Here is a 13,858-nt window from a genome sequence, read left to right as displayed (position 1 = left end):
TGTAACAAAAAAAGAAAACTGCAGACCAATATCACTGATGAACGTAGATGAAAACATTCTCAGAAAACACCTCACAAACAGAATCCAACAGCACATTAAAAGTATCATACACCATGATCAAGTGGGGTTTATCCCAGGAATGCAAGGATTCTTCAGTATACACCAATGAATGTGATGCACCATATTAACAAACTGAAGAATAAAAACCATATGATGATCTCAGTAGATGAATTTTTGACAAAATTCAACACCTGTTTATGATAAAAACTCTCCAGAAAGTAGGCATAGAGGGAACTTACCTCAACATAATAAAGGGCATATATGACAAACCCACAGCCAACATTGTTCTCAATGGTGAAAAACTTAAACCATTTCGTCTAAAATCAGGAACAAGACAAGGTTGCCCACTCTCACCACTGTTATTCAACATAGTTTTGGAAGTTTTAGCCACAGCAATCAGAGAAGAAAAAGAAATAAAAGGAATCCAAATCGGAAAAGAAGAATTAAAGCTGTCACTGTTTGCAGATGACATGATACTATACATAGAGGATCCTGAAGATGCTACCAGAAAACTACTGGAGCTAATCAGTGAGTTTGGTAAAGTAGCAGGATACAAAATTAATGTACAGAAATCTCTTGCATTCCTAAACACTAATGATGAAAAATCTGAAAGAGAAATTAAGGAAGCACTTCCATTTACCATTGCAACAAAAAGAATAAAATACCTAGGAATAAACCTACCTAAGGAGACAAAAGACCTGTATGCAGAAAACTATAAGACACTGATGAAAGAAATTAAAGATGACACAAACAGATGGAGAGAGATACCATGTTCTTGGATTGGAAGAATCAACATTGTGAAAATGACTCTACTACCCAAAGCAAACTACAGTTTCAATGCAATCCCTATCAAACTACCAATGGCATTTTTCAGAGAACTAGAACAAAAAATTTCACCATTTCTATGGAAACACAAAAGATCCCGAATAGCCAAAGCAATCTTGAGAAAGAAAAATGGAGCTGGAGGAATCAGGCTCCCTGACTTCAGACTATACTACAAAGCTACAGTAATCAAGACAGTATGGTACTGGTACAAAAATAGAAATGTAGGGCTCCCCTGGTGGCGCAGTGGTTGAGAGTCCGCCTGCTGATGCAGGGGACACGGGTTCGTGCCCCGGTGTGGGAAGATCCCACATGTCGCGGAGCGGCTGGGCCCGTGAGCCATGGCTGCTGAGCCTGCGCGTCCGGAGCCTGTGCTTCACAATGGGAGAGGCCACAACAATGAGAGGCCCACATACCGCAAAAAAAAAAAAAAAAAAAAAAAAAAAAAAAAAAAAAAGAAATGTAGACCACTGGAACAGGATAGAAGGCCCAGAGATAAACCCACGCACATATGGTCACCTTATCTTTGATAAAGGAGGCAAGAATATACAATGGAGAAAAGACAGCCTCTTCAGTAAGTGGTGTTGGGGAAACTGGACAACTACATGTAAAAGAATGAAATTAGAGGAATGAAATTCCTCTAAAACTCTTAGAGGAAAACATAGGCAGAACACTCTATGACATCAATCACAGCAAGATCCTTTTTGACCCACCTCCTAGAGAAATGGAAATAAAAACAAACAAATGGGACCTGATGAAACTTAAAAGCTTTTGCACAGCAAAGGAAACCATAAAATAGATGAAAAGACAATCCTCAGAATGGGAGAAAATATTTGCAAACGAAGCAACTGACAAGGGATTAATCTCCAAAATATACAAGCAGCTCATGCAGCTCAATATCAAAAAGACAAATAACCCAATCCAAAAATGGGCAGAAGACCTAAATAGCCATTTCTCCAAAGAAGATATACAGATTGCCAACAAACACATGAAAAGATGCCCAACATCACTAATCATTAGAGAAATGCAAATCAAAACTGCAATGATATATCACCTCACACTGGTCAGAATGGCCATCATCAAAAATCTACAAACAATAAATGCTGGAGAGGGTGTGGGGAAAAGGGAACCCTTCTGCACTGTTGGTGGGAATGTAAATTGATACAGCCACTATGGAGAACAATATGGAGGTTCCTTCAAAAACTAAAAATAGAGCTACCATACAATCCAGCAATCCCACTTCTGGGCATATACCCTGAGAAAACCATAATTCAAAAAGAGTCACGCACCACAATGTTCATTGCAGCACTATTTACAATAGACAGGACATGGAAGCAACCTAAGTGTCCATCGACAGATGAATGGATAAAGAAGATGTGTCACATATATACAATGGAATATTACTCAGCCATAAAAAGAAATGAAATTGAGTTATTTGTAGTGAGGTGGATGGACCTAGCGTCTGTCATACAGAGTGAAGTAAGCCAGAAAGAGAAAAACAAATACCATGTTCTAACACATAGATATGGAATCTAAAAAAAAAAAAAAAAGGTTCTGATGAACCTAGGAGCAGGACAGGAGTAAAGACACAGACATAGAGAATGAACTTGAGAACACGAGGAAAGGGGAAGATTAGGCTGGGACGAAGTGAGAGAGTAGCAGTGACATATATACAGTACTAAATGTAAAATAGATAGCTAGTGGGAAGCAGCTGCATCGCCTGGGAGATCAGCTCGGTGCTTTGTGACCACCTAGAGGGGTGGGATAAGGAGGGTGGGAGGGAATGCAAGAGGGAGGGGATATGGGGATATATGTATACATATAGCTGCTTCACGTCATTATACAGCAGAAACTAATAAATCATTGTAAAGCAATTATACTCCAATAAAGATGTTAAAAAATTATTGAACTCTCCAGTTATGTTTATCCATTGTTTAATCCATTTATTCATCAAATATAACTTGAATACCTATTATGTAGCACGTGTTTTCTACTCAGGACCCTGCATCTATCTCTCAGAACCCTTTCATGCTTAAAAACTTCATGTTGCCCCCATGAGCAAGATGAGAAATTTAAAATTGAAGTATTAAGGCTTCGTCTCAATTGAAGCTTTGCTCCCTTCTTTCAAACAGAAGCATTTCTGAAGGTAGGAAATTGTAAAAGGTAACCTTTACTTGTCCTTTTGAACATTTATAATGGTATTAAATACTAATATTGATCATTGGAAATGTCTGATTTCACACAATCTATAAATGTAAATATTGAATAAAATGAGCCATCCCTATTCATTTGAATCCTGAATTTCCTTTGGCTTAAAGCTACCTGAAAATCAGAGTTAGAATTACTTTTTTAAAAAATTCTTGTTTTGTTTGTTATTTTAGTTCTCTTTCCCCATGCTGCTTTTATTGTATTATTTTATTTTATTATTTATTTTATTATTTTTAAAATTGAAGTATAGGTGATTTACAGTATTGCTCATCATGCCTTTAAGAACTAAAAGTTATTTAAGTGCCAACCGTGTGACTAGAACTGCAGTAGACCTGTTATATAGATCATTATTTCATTTAATGTAAGGAACCATGAATTGCATGATGCCCCACTATTTTATATATTAATAAGAAATTTTTTAAAATGTTGCCAACTCGCAGATATAGAGAACAAACTAGTGGTTACCAGTGGGGAGAGGAAAGGGAGGAGGGGCAAGATAGGGGTAGGGGATTAAGAGGTACAAACTATTAGGTATAAAATAAGCTACAAGGATATATCGTACAACATGGGGAATATAGCCAATATTTTATAATAACTATAAATGGAATATATAACCTTTAAAAATTGTGAATCACTATGTTGTACCCCTATAATATATAATTTTTATTTTTATTTTTTATTATTTTTTTATTTTTGGCTGTGTTGGTTCTTCGTTGCTGCGCGCAGGCTTTCTCTAGTTGTGGCGAGTGGGGGCTACTCTTCCTTGCGGTGTGCAGGCTTCTCATTGTGGTGGCTTCTCTTGTTGTGGAGCACGGGCTCTAGGCGTGTGGGCTCAGTAGTTGTGGCTTGCGGGTTCTAGAGCGCAGACTTAGTAGTTGTGGTGCACGGGCTTAGTTGCTTTGTGGCACGTGGGATCTTCTGGGATCGGGGCTCGAACCTGTGTCCCCTGCATTGACAAGTGGATTCTTCACCACTGAGCCACCAGGGAAGTTCCATAATTTATAATATTATACATCACCTATACTTAAATTTAAAAAAAATGGCAACTTTAGGCACAGAGACGTTATGATAATTAGACCAACAGGAAAAATGAGAACTGAACAAACAAAAAATGCTACCAATTATAGTTGTAAGACATCGTGAATTATAAATTTCATTCCAATGTCAGAGACGTTAAAATGTGAGAAAGTGAGCATATTAGAATCATTGAAGTACAGTGTTCTCTCTAGTCCTCAAGACATATCTTCAAAAGAGGTATAATATCCTTTTACTTAATTGAAATGTTGCCCTTGTAAAATAGTAGTAATAGTAATAATTATGATAATATTACCTAATAATTATTGAGCTGTTATCTGTGCGAGGAACTGTTCTAAACCCTTTGCACGGGTTCTCATTTAAGCATCACAGTGTTGTCCTGTGAGGTAACTACTGCTCTATCCCCATTTTGTTGATGAGGAAATTGAGGCACAGAAAGGCTAAGTGACAGCTAATAAGTGACACAGTTAAAGTCAAATTCAAACCCAAGTTGAGCTGAATCTCAAGGTCATGCTTTTTCTATTCAAGCAGGTTGTTCTTTCGTTAACGTGGAGAGTAAGAAGAGCTAATATATATTGTTCTTTCTCCAGAAGCAAACTAAATATTTGTTTTCAAGGGATAGGAATAGCATGCTATTAAATGTTTTCAATTACATGAACAATTGTATGTTTTGAAATAGTGCACTACTAATTTCCTAAAAACTCCTCTCGGTTTCGTAGGACTGCTCTCCATTTGGCCTGTGCCAATGGCCATCCGGCAGTGGTAACTCTCCTAGTGGAGAGAAAATGCCAGCTTAACCTCTGTGACAACGAAAACAGGACAGCGCTGATGAAGGTACATAGTAGCCAACCATGTCAACGTGAGATGGATTTGATTTAACTACTTAGAATAAAAATGGATTTATCTCATTTAAATATAACGAATTGGTGAAACTTCTGGAATGTTTACTTTGAATTCCTAGAATTTACAGTCTGTTTCTTGGCATAACACTTATAGGCCATACAATGCCAGGAAGAGGAGTGTGCAACTATTCTGCTGGAACATGGTGCCGACCCAAATGTCATGGACGTCAGTGGCAACACTGCTCTCCACTATGCTGCCCTTTATCAGAATATATCACTCGCAGCAAAGCTGCTTTCACATGACGCCAACATTGAAGCAAGCAACAAGGTATAGCTCAACTATATTTACAAAATATTTGCCATACATGGTTGTTTTTTTGTTTGTTTTAGCTGCAGATGTTTTATCTATAATAATATGTACACTGAATCCCACCCATCAGGCCCTGTTACCATGGAAACAACTCCAAAGCCAAGTCACGGGCTGGAGAAAGGTGGTGCTCACAGAAAGAGCACAATTCTGTCTCCCAGCCACCCTTCTACCCCAGAAGGAAAATCTTCCCATTAGGATATGCCTGGGAGTGGGTGGTGGGCTCAAGAGCCCACACAAGACAAAGACCTGGGGAGAGTGAGGTGAGGTGGGGGCTGGCTGCTTGCAGGGGCTCAGGGAATGGGTGCTGTTGGGGATGGATGGGAGGAGGAAGGAGACCCAGTACCCAGCAGGGAGAGCTGGGTGAGTGCCGGTGGCCAGGCAGGCAGCAGGCCCTGAGCCCTCCAGGACCCCAGGTTCTCAGATTGGGGAAAGTGGGGCAGGTCGTGTTTGACACCCAGCAAGGGTGTTCACTTATGCTGGTGGCCATTTGGTCCACCATGTACACCTTGGGGTCTTCCACGCTCAGCCTCGGGTGGCTCCTCAGCAGGGTTGTAGCTGTGCATGGGGAGCAGGTGATGGCGAAGCTGCTGTTCCTGCTTTTTCTTTGGGACACACATTACCTCCTCCCGCTGCAGCCCCGCCAGGAACTCCCTCTGCTGACATAGATGGGGTCAGTTTTACATATTTGGAAGCTCAAGCATTCCCTGAGTGAAAATATTTTGAAATAACTTAATTATCTAAGATTTCCCTTTAAATCATTATATTTCTAAAGAAACATTAGAGAGTATAGCTTTCTTTTATGTGTCTATGGCAGATATTTGTGAAAACATTGCATTTGTTAAAGGTAAGACTTTTTTTTTTCCCCAAGTATTTTTTCCCCCGCTCAAATTTTTTTTCTGATTAGTGTAAAACAACAGAGAAATGCAAAACTTGCCTTGGAGATAGACTTTGTCCTAAAACTCAAACAAAACAAAAGCATTTTACAATATAATAGCAATCTTGCTTCTGTTGACAAGTTCCTATTTTATTAAAAAATGATTTATGTAAAAATGATTTCTCTCTCATTGCCTAAGGCTTCAGAGGGAAAAAGGAATAGGAAAAGGAGAGAGCAGTTGAAATATGCAGGCCGGGCTTCCCTGGTGGCTCAGTGGTTAAGAATCTGCCTGCCAATGCAGGAGACACGGGTTCGAGCCCTGGTCCAGGAAGATCCCACATGCCGCGGAGCAACTAAGCCCGTGAGCCACAACTACTGAGCCTGCGCTCTAGAGCACACGAGCCACAACTACTGAAGCCCGCGCGCCTAGAGCCTGTGTTCTGCAACAAGAGAAGCCACCACAATGAAAAGCCTGCTCACCACAAGGAAGAGTAGCTCCCACTCACCGCGACTAGAGAAAGCCCACGCGCAGCAATGAAGACCCAACGCAGCCAAAAATAAATAAATTAATTAAATTTAAAAAAAAAAGAAATACGCAGGCCAATTTGGAAATTTGGCAGTTAGGAAATGCCAAGAAGAGGTTTTTGGGGTTTTCTTTTCCCTTCAGTTTATGTATTTAGGCAAAGTTCTTTTCAGGTTTCGGGGATAATAATTCTTATTTGGGGAAAGAGCCTAAGTGAACTGTAACCTTGCCTGGAGATCAATTTTAGGAGGACTCAGAGGAAATCAGATTGGCAATGGACATGTGGTGATTAAATGGGAAATAAGGGAGAAGAACAGATAATTAACTGACATATTATCCTGTTTTGGCAGAAACAGCCACTTAGATAAGAGTCTAGAGTCTGCTCTCAAATCTAGAATGTCTTGATGGGAAGTAAAGGGTTTATAAGTAATGAGATCAAGTTGCATTTTCAGTTTACTTGTCCCTGTTCTACCTATTGACCCAGAAAAATTAAATGTAGTTTTGGTGACTCTGATCTCTTACACTTTTCTTTTTTTTTTTCAAATCCTCAATTGAGAAAAGGAATTGGCCATGTGGCCAATCTCATCTCAGATGAGACTGAGATGGTTGCTACACTAATTCTCAGCTAGAATTGTGCTCGTGAACCACAGTCACCTGGGAGAACTTATAAAAAATTTACAAGCCTAGGCTCTCCCCTGAAGATTTTGATTGAATAAATCTAGCAAGGCCCGGACATGTGTGTTTGGAAATATTTCCTCGAGATTCTGATACAGCCCTTGGTTAAGAACAATGGAATGGATGAGTGTGATTTATAAATTCACAGATCTCAAAAATAAGAAATCTCTAGAAGAGTTGGAGTTGGATAGATGCTACTTCCATCAACTCCCTCCTTTCCAACAATATTAGCCTGACTTTTATCTTTCTCTGCCTCTGTAATTGAGAAGGTAAAAGGGATATTATTGGCAATATCTATTGGCTTGAAGAATAACTCCTTTTTCCTTCCAACCACTAATCATTCACTGGCACTCAGAGAGTCTTTAGAAATTTGCTTATGGTGAGTCATTTAATAAGTAGAGTGTGACCCTTTGCGGATTTTGCACCTTTTGTTATCATCCAGGTCATTAGGTCAACAGATGTTTATCACAAACAGGGTTTTCCTGACTGCAGTAAGAGTAAAGCATGAGCCTTCTTTTGGTGAAAGCTGCATGACAGAGTCTTGCAGTGTGTCTGTTAGGTTCACTGGGCCCTGGCATAAGCAAGATGATCGTTTTAAACATCAAAACCCATGAAGTTAGTAACAGTACAGATAGGAATTGTTTTAATAATTTAGTTTCAGCAGTCTTATGAACTAACTATCCATTTGGTTAACATCAGGGAGAATTATAGAAATAGATTGTAGTTTTAACAGGCATTGGAAACATTCTTGAAGTGGGTATTATGAATCTTAATAGCAATTTTTATTACACGTTGGGACCCACTTTTTTTTGTAAAACACATGATACTAAAGAAAGGAAGGTTTCTTTGTTTTTTTTGCGGTACGCCGGCCTCTCACTGTTGTGGCCTCTCCTGTTGTGGAGCACAGGCTCCGGACATGCAGGCTCAGCGGCCATGGCCCACGGTCCCAGCCGCTCCGTGGCATGTGGCATCTTCCCAGACAGGGGCACGAACCCATGTCCCCTGCATCGGCAGGCAGACTCTCAACCACTGCGCCACCAGGGAAGCCCTAAAGAAAGGAAAGGTTTTACATGCAAATATTTGCTTTATACCCACCCGTTTGGAAACACTCACAGCAAACATAAAAACACAAGTGGGCTATAGACTAAACTTGGCCCCTGGATGTGTTTAGCTTTCCTCCACAAATTGAGTCAGCATTTAAAATTTAGGAGACTCATGCAGAAATCTGCATTTCAGGCTTCTCTTAAGGAATCCAATCTGGTCCCCCTTGAGCCCATGCTACTGTTTGGTCTGCCGTGCAAAGGGTGCCTGCCCCTTCTGTATGGGGCGCGTTCTCCAGTTTGCTGGCCTCACCTGGGTTCTTCACTTACTTGGGTCACCTACTTTGCCTCCATAAGCATCTGTGTTTCCAATTCCTGTATTACAGTTTATTTTGATAAATATTTCTAGATTTTAAAACAGTCATTAATTTCTAATCTATTTCATATTTTAAAAGAATCTCTTAAGAATGGGATTGAATTTTTCAAGTTAGAATTTATAAGTTGGTTTTTAAAAAAAACTCTTTTTCTTTACATGTTCATGTGAAGAATCATATTCCCATTGGACTGTCTGTAAACCTTATGAGGTTAATTGGTTATCATTGGATAGGTTATGCATGTTGCAGACAGTATTATATCTTTCTCCTCAGCATTGTTCCTAAAATATGCAGTTGATTTAATAGTTAAATGATTATCTCTGAAGGAGTGTTTAGAGTGTATAGACTAGTATAGAGCAATAAAATAACTACAGTATACCTGATAAATACTGTGATAGAAGCAAAGATCCTTGGAACTGGTAAATGTTGGAAGTGAGTTTTAGAGAATGACTTTGCAGTTAATCATGTGAAGAAGTGAGGAGGAGCATTTTAAAGAGAAGGAAGCAGCACAGGGTGGGTGAGAAGGAAGGGGCTCCTTTTTATTTACTTTCTATATTAGATGTTTAAGTTCAGAGAATCTATTATAAGTTTTAAAATTCAGTTTAGAAATATGTAACTTTGTACATTCTATATAAAGTGTTTCTTCTGTTTTACAGGAGGGCTTCACACCACTTTTACTTGCTGTAAGTGAAAACAAGCAGCAAATGGTGGAATTTTTAGTAAAGAAAGAAGCAAATATACATGTAGTTGATAAGATGAAAAGGTACAGTAGTTTGTTCTTTTTCTTTTTAAAAACCTTAGTGCTGTTCTAGAGTGGTGACAGAAAGATTGAATTAGTAAGAAGAGATTAATGTATAATCAACACATCATCAGGTCGAAAAGCAATTATTCTGACTGTGTATCATGAAAAATAATATATAGCAGGATTCATATTCCTTTATAATATTGACTGATGTCATTTGCCACCTGATTTCTTTCTTTTTTTTGGTCATACGATCTTATAATAGCTAAGGGGTTTCATATTAGTTTTATTAGCTTTATAAAGTATGGATTCTACTTTTTAATTTACCTTATGACACAGTATTGAATTTCTTAATTCTTTAATAATAATTTTTTAACCTCTACTTTGTATATATTTTTCCTTAAAAGATGTATGTCTTTGGGATGACTCTTTGCTTTAAATTACTTTCTTTGAAGAATACTGATGTTATTAGGTTATCACAAAGTGATTGTTAATCACTATTACCAGATACTGTGGGCTCATCAGTTTTTATCCTTTTTCATTTCTAGTACTTTTTTTTTTTGTGTGTGTGTGTGTGTGTGGGACGCTGGCCTCTCACTGTTGTGGCCTCTCCCGTTGCGGAGCACAGGCTCCGGACGCGCAGGCTCAGCGGCCATGGCTCACGGGCCCAGCCGCTCCGCGGCATGTGGGATCTTCCCGGACCGGGGCAGGAACCCGTGTCCCCTGCATCGGCAGGCGGACTCTCCACCACTACGCCACCAGGGAAGCCCCATTTCTAGTACATTTTGATGTTCTTATTTTTAATTGGTGAAGGTAGAAGGAAGAAAGATAGCTTTAATTGGATAAACATTTCCTTCAATGAAGACAAGTCATAGGTAGGTGATAAAGAGGAAAATGATGGGCTTTAGATTCAGACTGGGTTTAATTCCTAGCTTTCCTACTTATTAGGTGTATGACCTTGGGAACGTTACTTATTATCAGCAAATATGTTTCCTGATATGAAAAGGAGGATAGTAGTATATCCTTCAAGAGTGGTTGTGTGGAAGAAAGATTACATATATAGTATTTCATTTAGTGCCTAGCACATGCTTATCAGCATCCTTAACTGCAACCATAACTGTTTTTATTTCATTATTATTAATATTATTGTTTTAAGCCTGCAAATAGCTTATCCTTAACCTGACCTCTAGCTGATTTTGAAGTATAATATAACAGACTAAGGAAGAAATGGGGAATTCTTCCTTTATATACTCACCTGCTTCAGATAAGTGACCTCAGCATAGCTTCTTGTCCATCAAGGACTTTAAATTAGCAGTTTCTACTACATGCCATCCGAGTGGGACAGGAGGCTTCTTTTTTGTCCCTTCATTTTAGCCTTGGAGGTAATTTACAAAGATGAACACTTGAATGTGTAAATGGTCAGTTCTACATGGATTGGCAAGATAGTAACTTGGTAAAGTATATTAAATTAGCTGTTAAAGTAAGTTAGCTAAAGTTCCTAAGGGTGAAATTATCTCTCTGTTATTTTAGAACAGCCCTCATACTTGCTGTAAACAATGATTCAACAAATATAGTCAGGCTGCTTCTTCAAGAAGGTATTGATGTCTTTTCTCAAGATTTCTATGGATGGACCGCAGACGAATATGCTCGTATTTATGGTTTTCATATGTAAGTGTTTACATTAAAATGCCAGTTATCACTAAACTGTGGTTAAAAATAATTTAACTGTTACTTGTTATGTGACAGGTGAGAGTTCTAGTTTGGTGCAGGCAGTTTGGGAATGGTGGTGAGATGTTCCCTATCATCAGCTGGAACCCAGCCAAAAGGCCAGACGAGTTAGATGTAGCAGTGGGCACAGGGTTCTTTATCTCAGGACTTTAAGACTTTATATCCTTAAAGATCCTAACATTATCCATTTCATTCCAAGTGTAACCCCTATGCATGGGGTACAAGTAGTGTCACAGCTCTGATTTTTCTAACTTGTTATTTGGGCCTTGAAGTGTTTAGTTCAGCAGACTATCCTATATTTTCTCTTGGGGACTTACTTCTATACTCTCCCTCTTAAATTTTGCAAGAACCTAAGGGATTCCCTAAGATCAAAGAGACAGTCCTCTTCCACAATTCATCTGGAGGGAAAAACAAGGGCATTCTCATCATTCTGTTGCTTGCATTGATTCTGTTGCTGCAGTGTTGCTACTAAAACTGGTCTTAGCAGGGTCTCCTTGGCAGCTGGATCTGGAGTCTGGATGTTGCTCTATAAAGACCTTTAATAATTTTAAAAGAAAAAAAGGAACCGGTCCTGCAGTCGGGTCACGATTGACCTTTGCTCCCAGGATGCCCTTGCTGATTCAGATTCCTCAGTTTTCATGGTGATGCACACTTAGACTTCAAAGTGACAACTTGTTTAGTTCTCATACATATGCCTGTAGCTCAGCCACTGTTCCAAAGCACCAGCACCCAGTTCTGGCACCTGGGCCTCCTAGCCTTAGCCACACACCCCCTCCCCGACACACTCAAAAACCTTATGGAGAGCCCACATCTTAGCCCAGATCTTCACGATGAATTACCCTTTGAGGCTCTTACTTGTCTTTTCTGCTAGCAGATGTCAATGGGAAGCGTTTTAGGCTGTCAGAGAGGTTCAAATGCTCCTGCCGGGGGAGAGCAGACTTTCCTTTTTCCTTTGTTACCAGACCTGAACCTCAAGGCTGCTTTATATCCTGTGGGGCACTTTTTCTTAGGTTGTGGAAGGTCCCATATCATCCTCCTCAGAGTAGTGGGTGCCAGCTTGCCTGAGATTCCATAACTGAGGTTGGCCCCTCAAGTGATCTGTTTTCCATGATAATGAAAATCTTCTAAATGATTTACATCTGCCTCAGCCTTCAAAGTATTATCAGATTCTGCCGCATAAGGAACCCATTCACCAGAAATCCCTGAATCTCAAGTAGGTTAGTTGGCATTAGGAGAGGTAAGCCCCGTCCAGGACTTGTCAGCATCCATGGTAAAAGTAGGGTTATGTCTTCCAAGTGAACTGGAGATGAACATGGAGCTTAAGCATCATTCTAAGAAAGATCTGCTGGTTCAGAGTTTGAGTAGGTAGAGAAGGAGTAGTAGTGGTCCAAGCCAGGTCTGGACTTCGATTAGTTTTCTACTCTTGGTGCGATTAGCTGCAATAATGGGGGGCAGTTATGTTATCTAATTTAATGAGGTCATATATTTATAAATAAATTCAGTTACAAATTATAGAATAGCTGAGAGTCCCTGAATTACAAACCACCAAGAAAGGACAGCTAATCACCCTGATTACTGACATTTTTCCTGAAAACTGCAACATTAGAATGTTAAACCTATGAAAGGACACACACATTGGGATTTTAATATGATTTTTACAAATTAATTTATATATTATTTATTTTTGGTTGCATTGGGTCTTTGTTGCTGCACGCGGGCTTCCTCTGGTTGTGGTGAGCGGGGGCTACTCTTTGTTGCGGTGCGCGGGCTTCTCATCACGGTGGCTTCTCTTGTTGTGGAGTTCGGGCTCTAGGCGTGTGGGCTTCAGTAGTTGTGGCGCGTGGGCTCAGTAGTGGCTCGCGGGCTCTAGAGCTCCGGCTCAGTAGTTGTGGCGCACGGGCTTAGTTGCTCCGCGGCATATAGGATCTTCCCAGACCAGGGCTCGAACCCGTGTCCCCTGCAGTGGCAGGCGGATTCTTAACCGCTGCGCCACCAGGGAAGTCCCACAATCGAAGTTTTGGTAATAGCTCTGACATTGTCTGAAGTGATCAAAGAATTTAATATATTTGGTAATTGTTTTTCATATTAGTATTAAAATAGTAATGTTATTTATCACATTTTTAATACATAGCAACTGCCAACTGATTTCTGAATATAAAGAAGAAAAGAGACCTAAAACTCCTTCTCAAAATAGCAACCCAGGTAAGACGTCTGATAGTGAATTACTCTTGGTGACCCTACCATAGATAAAGTAAGAGTGAGGAAGCTTTAATAATGAAAAAGCAATGAAAAAAACCAGTGTGTAAACTGCATGTATATTTTTATTTTTTAAATTAATTTCTTAATAGCCTAGTATTCAGAATTGTTTAAGAAGTTAATTATAGGTAATTTAAAATCAGACAGTGTTGTCTGAAAAGAAATCCACATATTTAATCATGGCCCCTAAAATCCCATATTAAATCTTTGCGTAAATAAGAAAAAAGATTTTTTGGTTAGTACGTTGTATGTTTCCTCTATAATCACATGAATATTAGTTATTGTATAGTGATTAGCCTCACTCAGGCA

The 13,858-nt window shown here is 39.4% G+C and overlaps 1 protein-coding gene across 1 annotated transcript in view; it reads left to right on the top strand.

Moving 5' to 3' along the window:
- LOC309802312 (ankyrin repeat domain-containing protein 26-like) overlaps nucleotides 1–13,858 on the top strand; it is a 162,158-nt gene that overhangs the window by 3,995 nt on the left and 144,305 nt on the right. Inside the window, exons 2-6 of the mRNA XM_082617748.1 lie at nucleotides 4,845–4,959; nucleotides 5,122–5,295; nucleotides 9,480–9,586; nucleotides 11,096–11,233; nucleotides 13,425–13,495. Coding sequence (XP_082473874.1) covers nucleotides 4,845–4,959; nucleotides 5,122–5,295; nucleotides 9,480–9,586; nucleotides 11,096–11,233; nucleotides 13,425–13,495 — 605 coding nt within the window. The remainder of the gene's footprint in view (nucleotides 1–4,844; nucleotides 4,960–5,121; nucleotides 5,296–9,479; nucleotides 9,587–11,095; nucleotides 11,234–13,424; nucleotides 13,496–13,858) is intronic.

This window comes from Mesoplodon mirus, assembly GCF_964341445.2.
Source record: "Mesoplodon mirus genome assembly, chromosome: 4".
In the NCBI taxonomy this organism is placed as follows: domain Eukaryota; kingdom Metazoa; phylum Chordata; class Mammalia; order Artiodactyla; family Ziphiidae; genus Mesoplodon; species Mesoplodon mirus.
The sequence above is the reverse complement of the archived record's forward strand: the minus strand, read 5'-3'. Positions and strand labels throughout refer to the sequence as shown.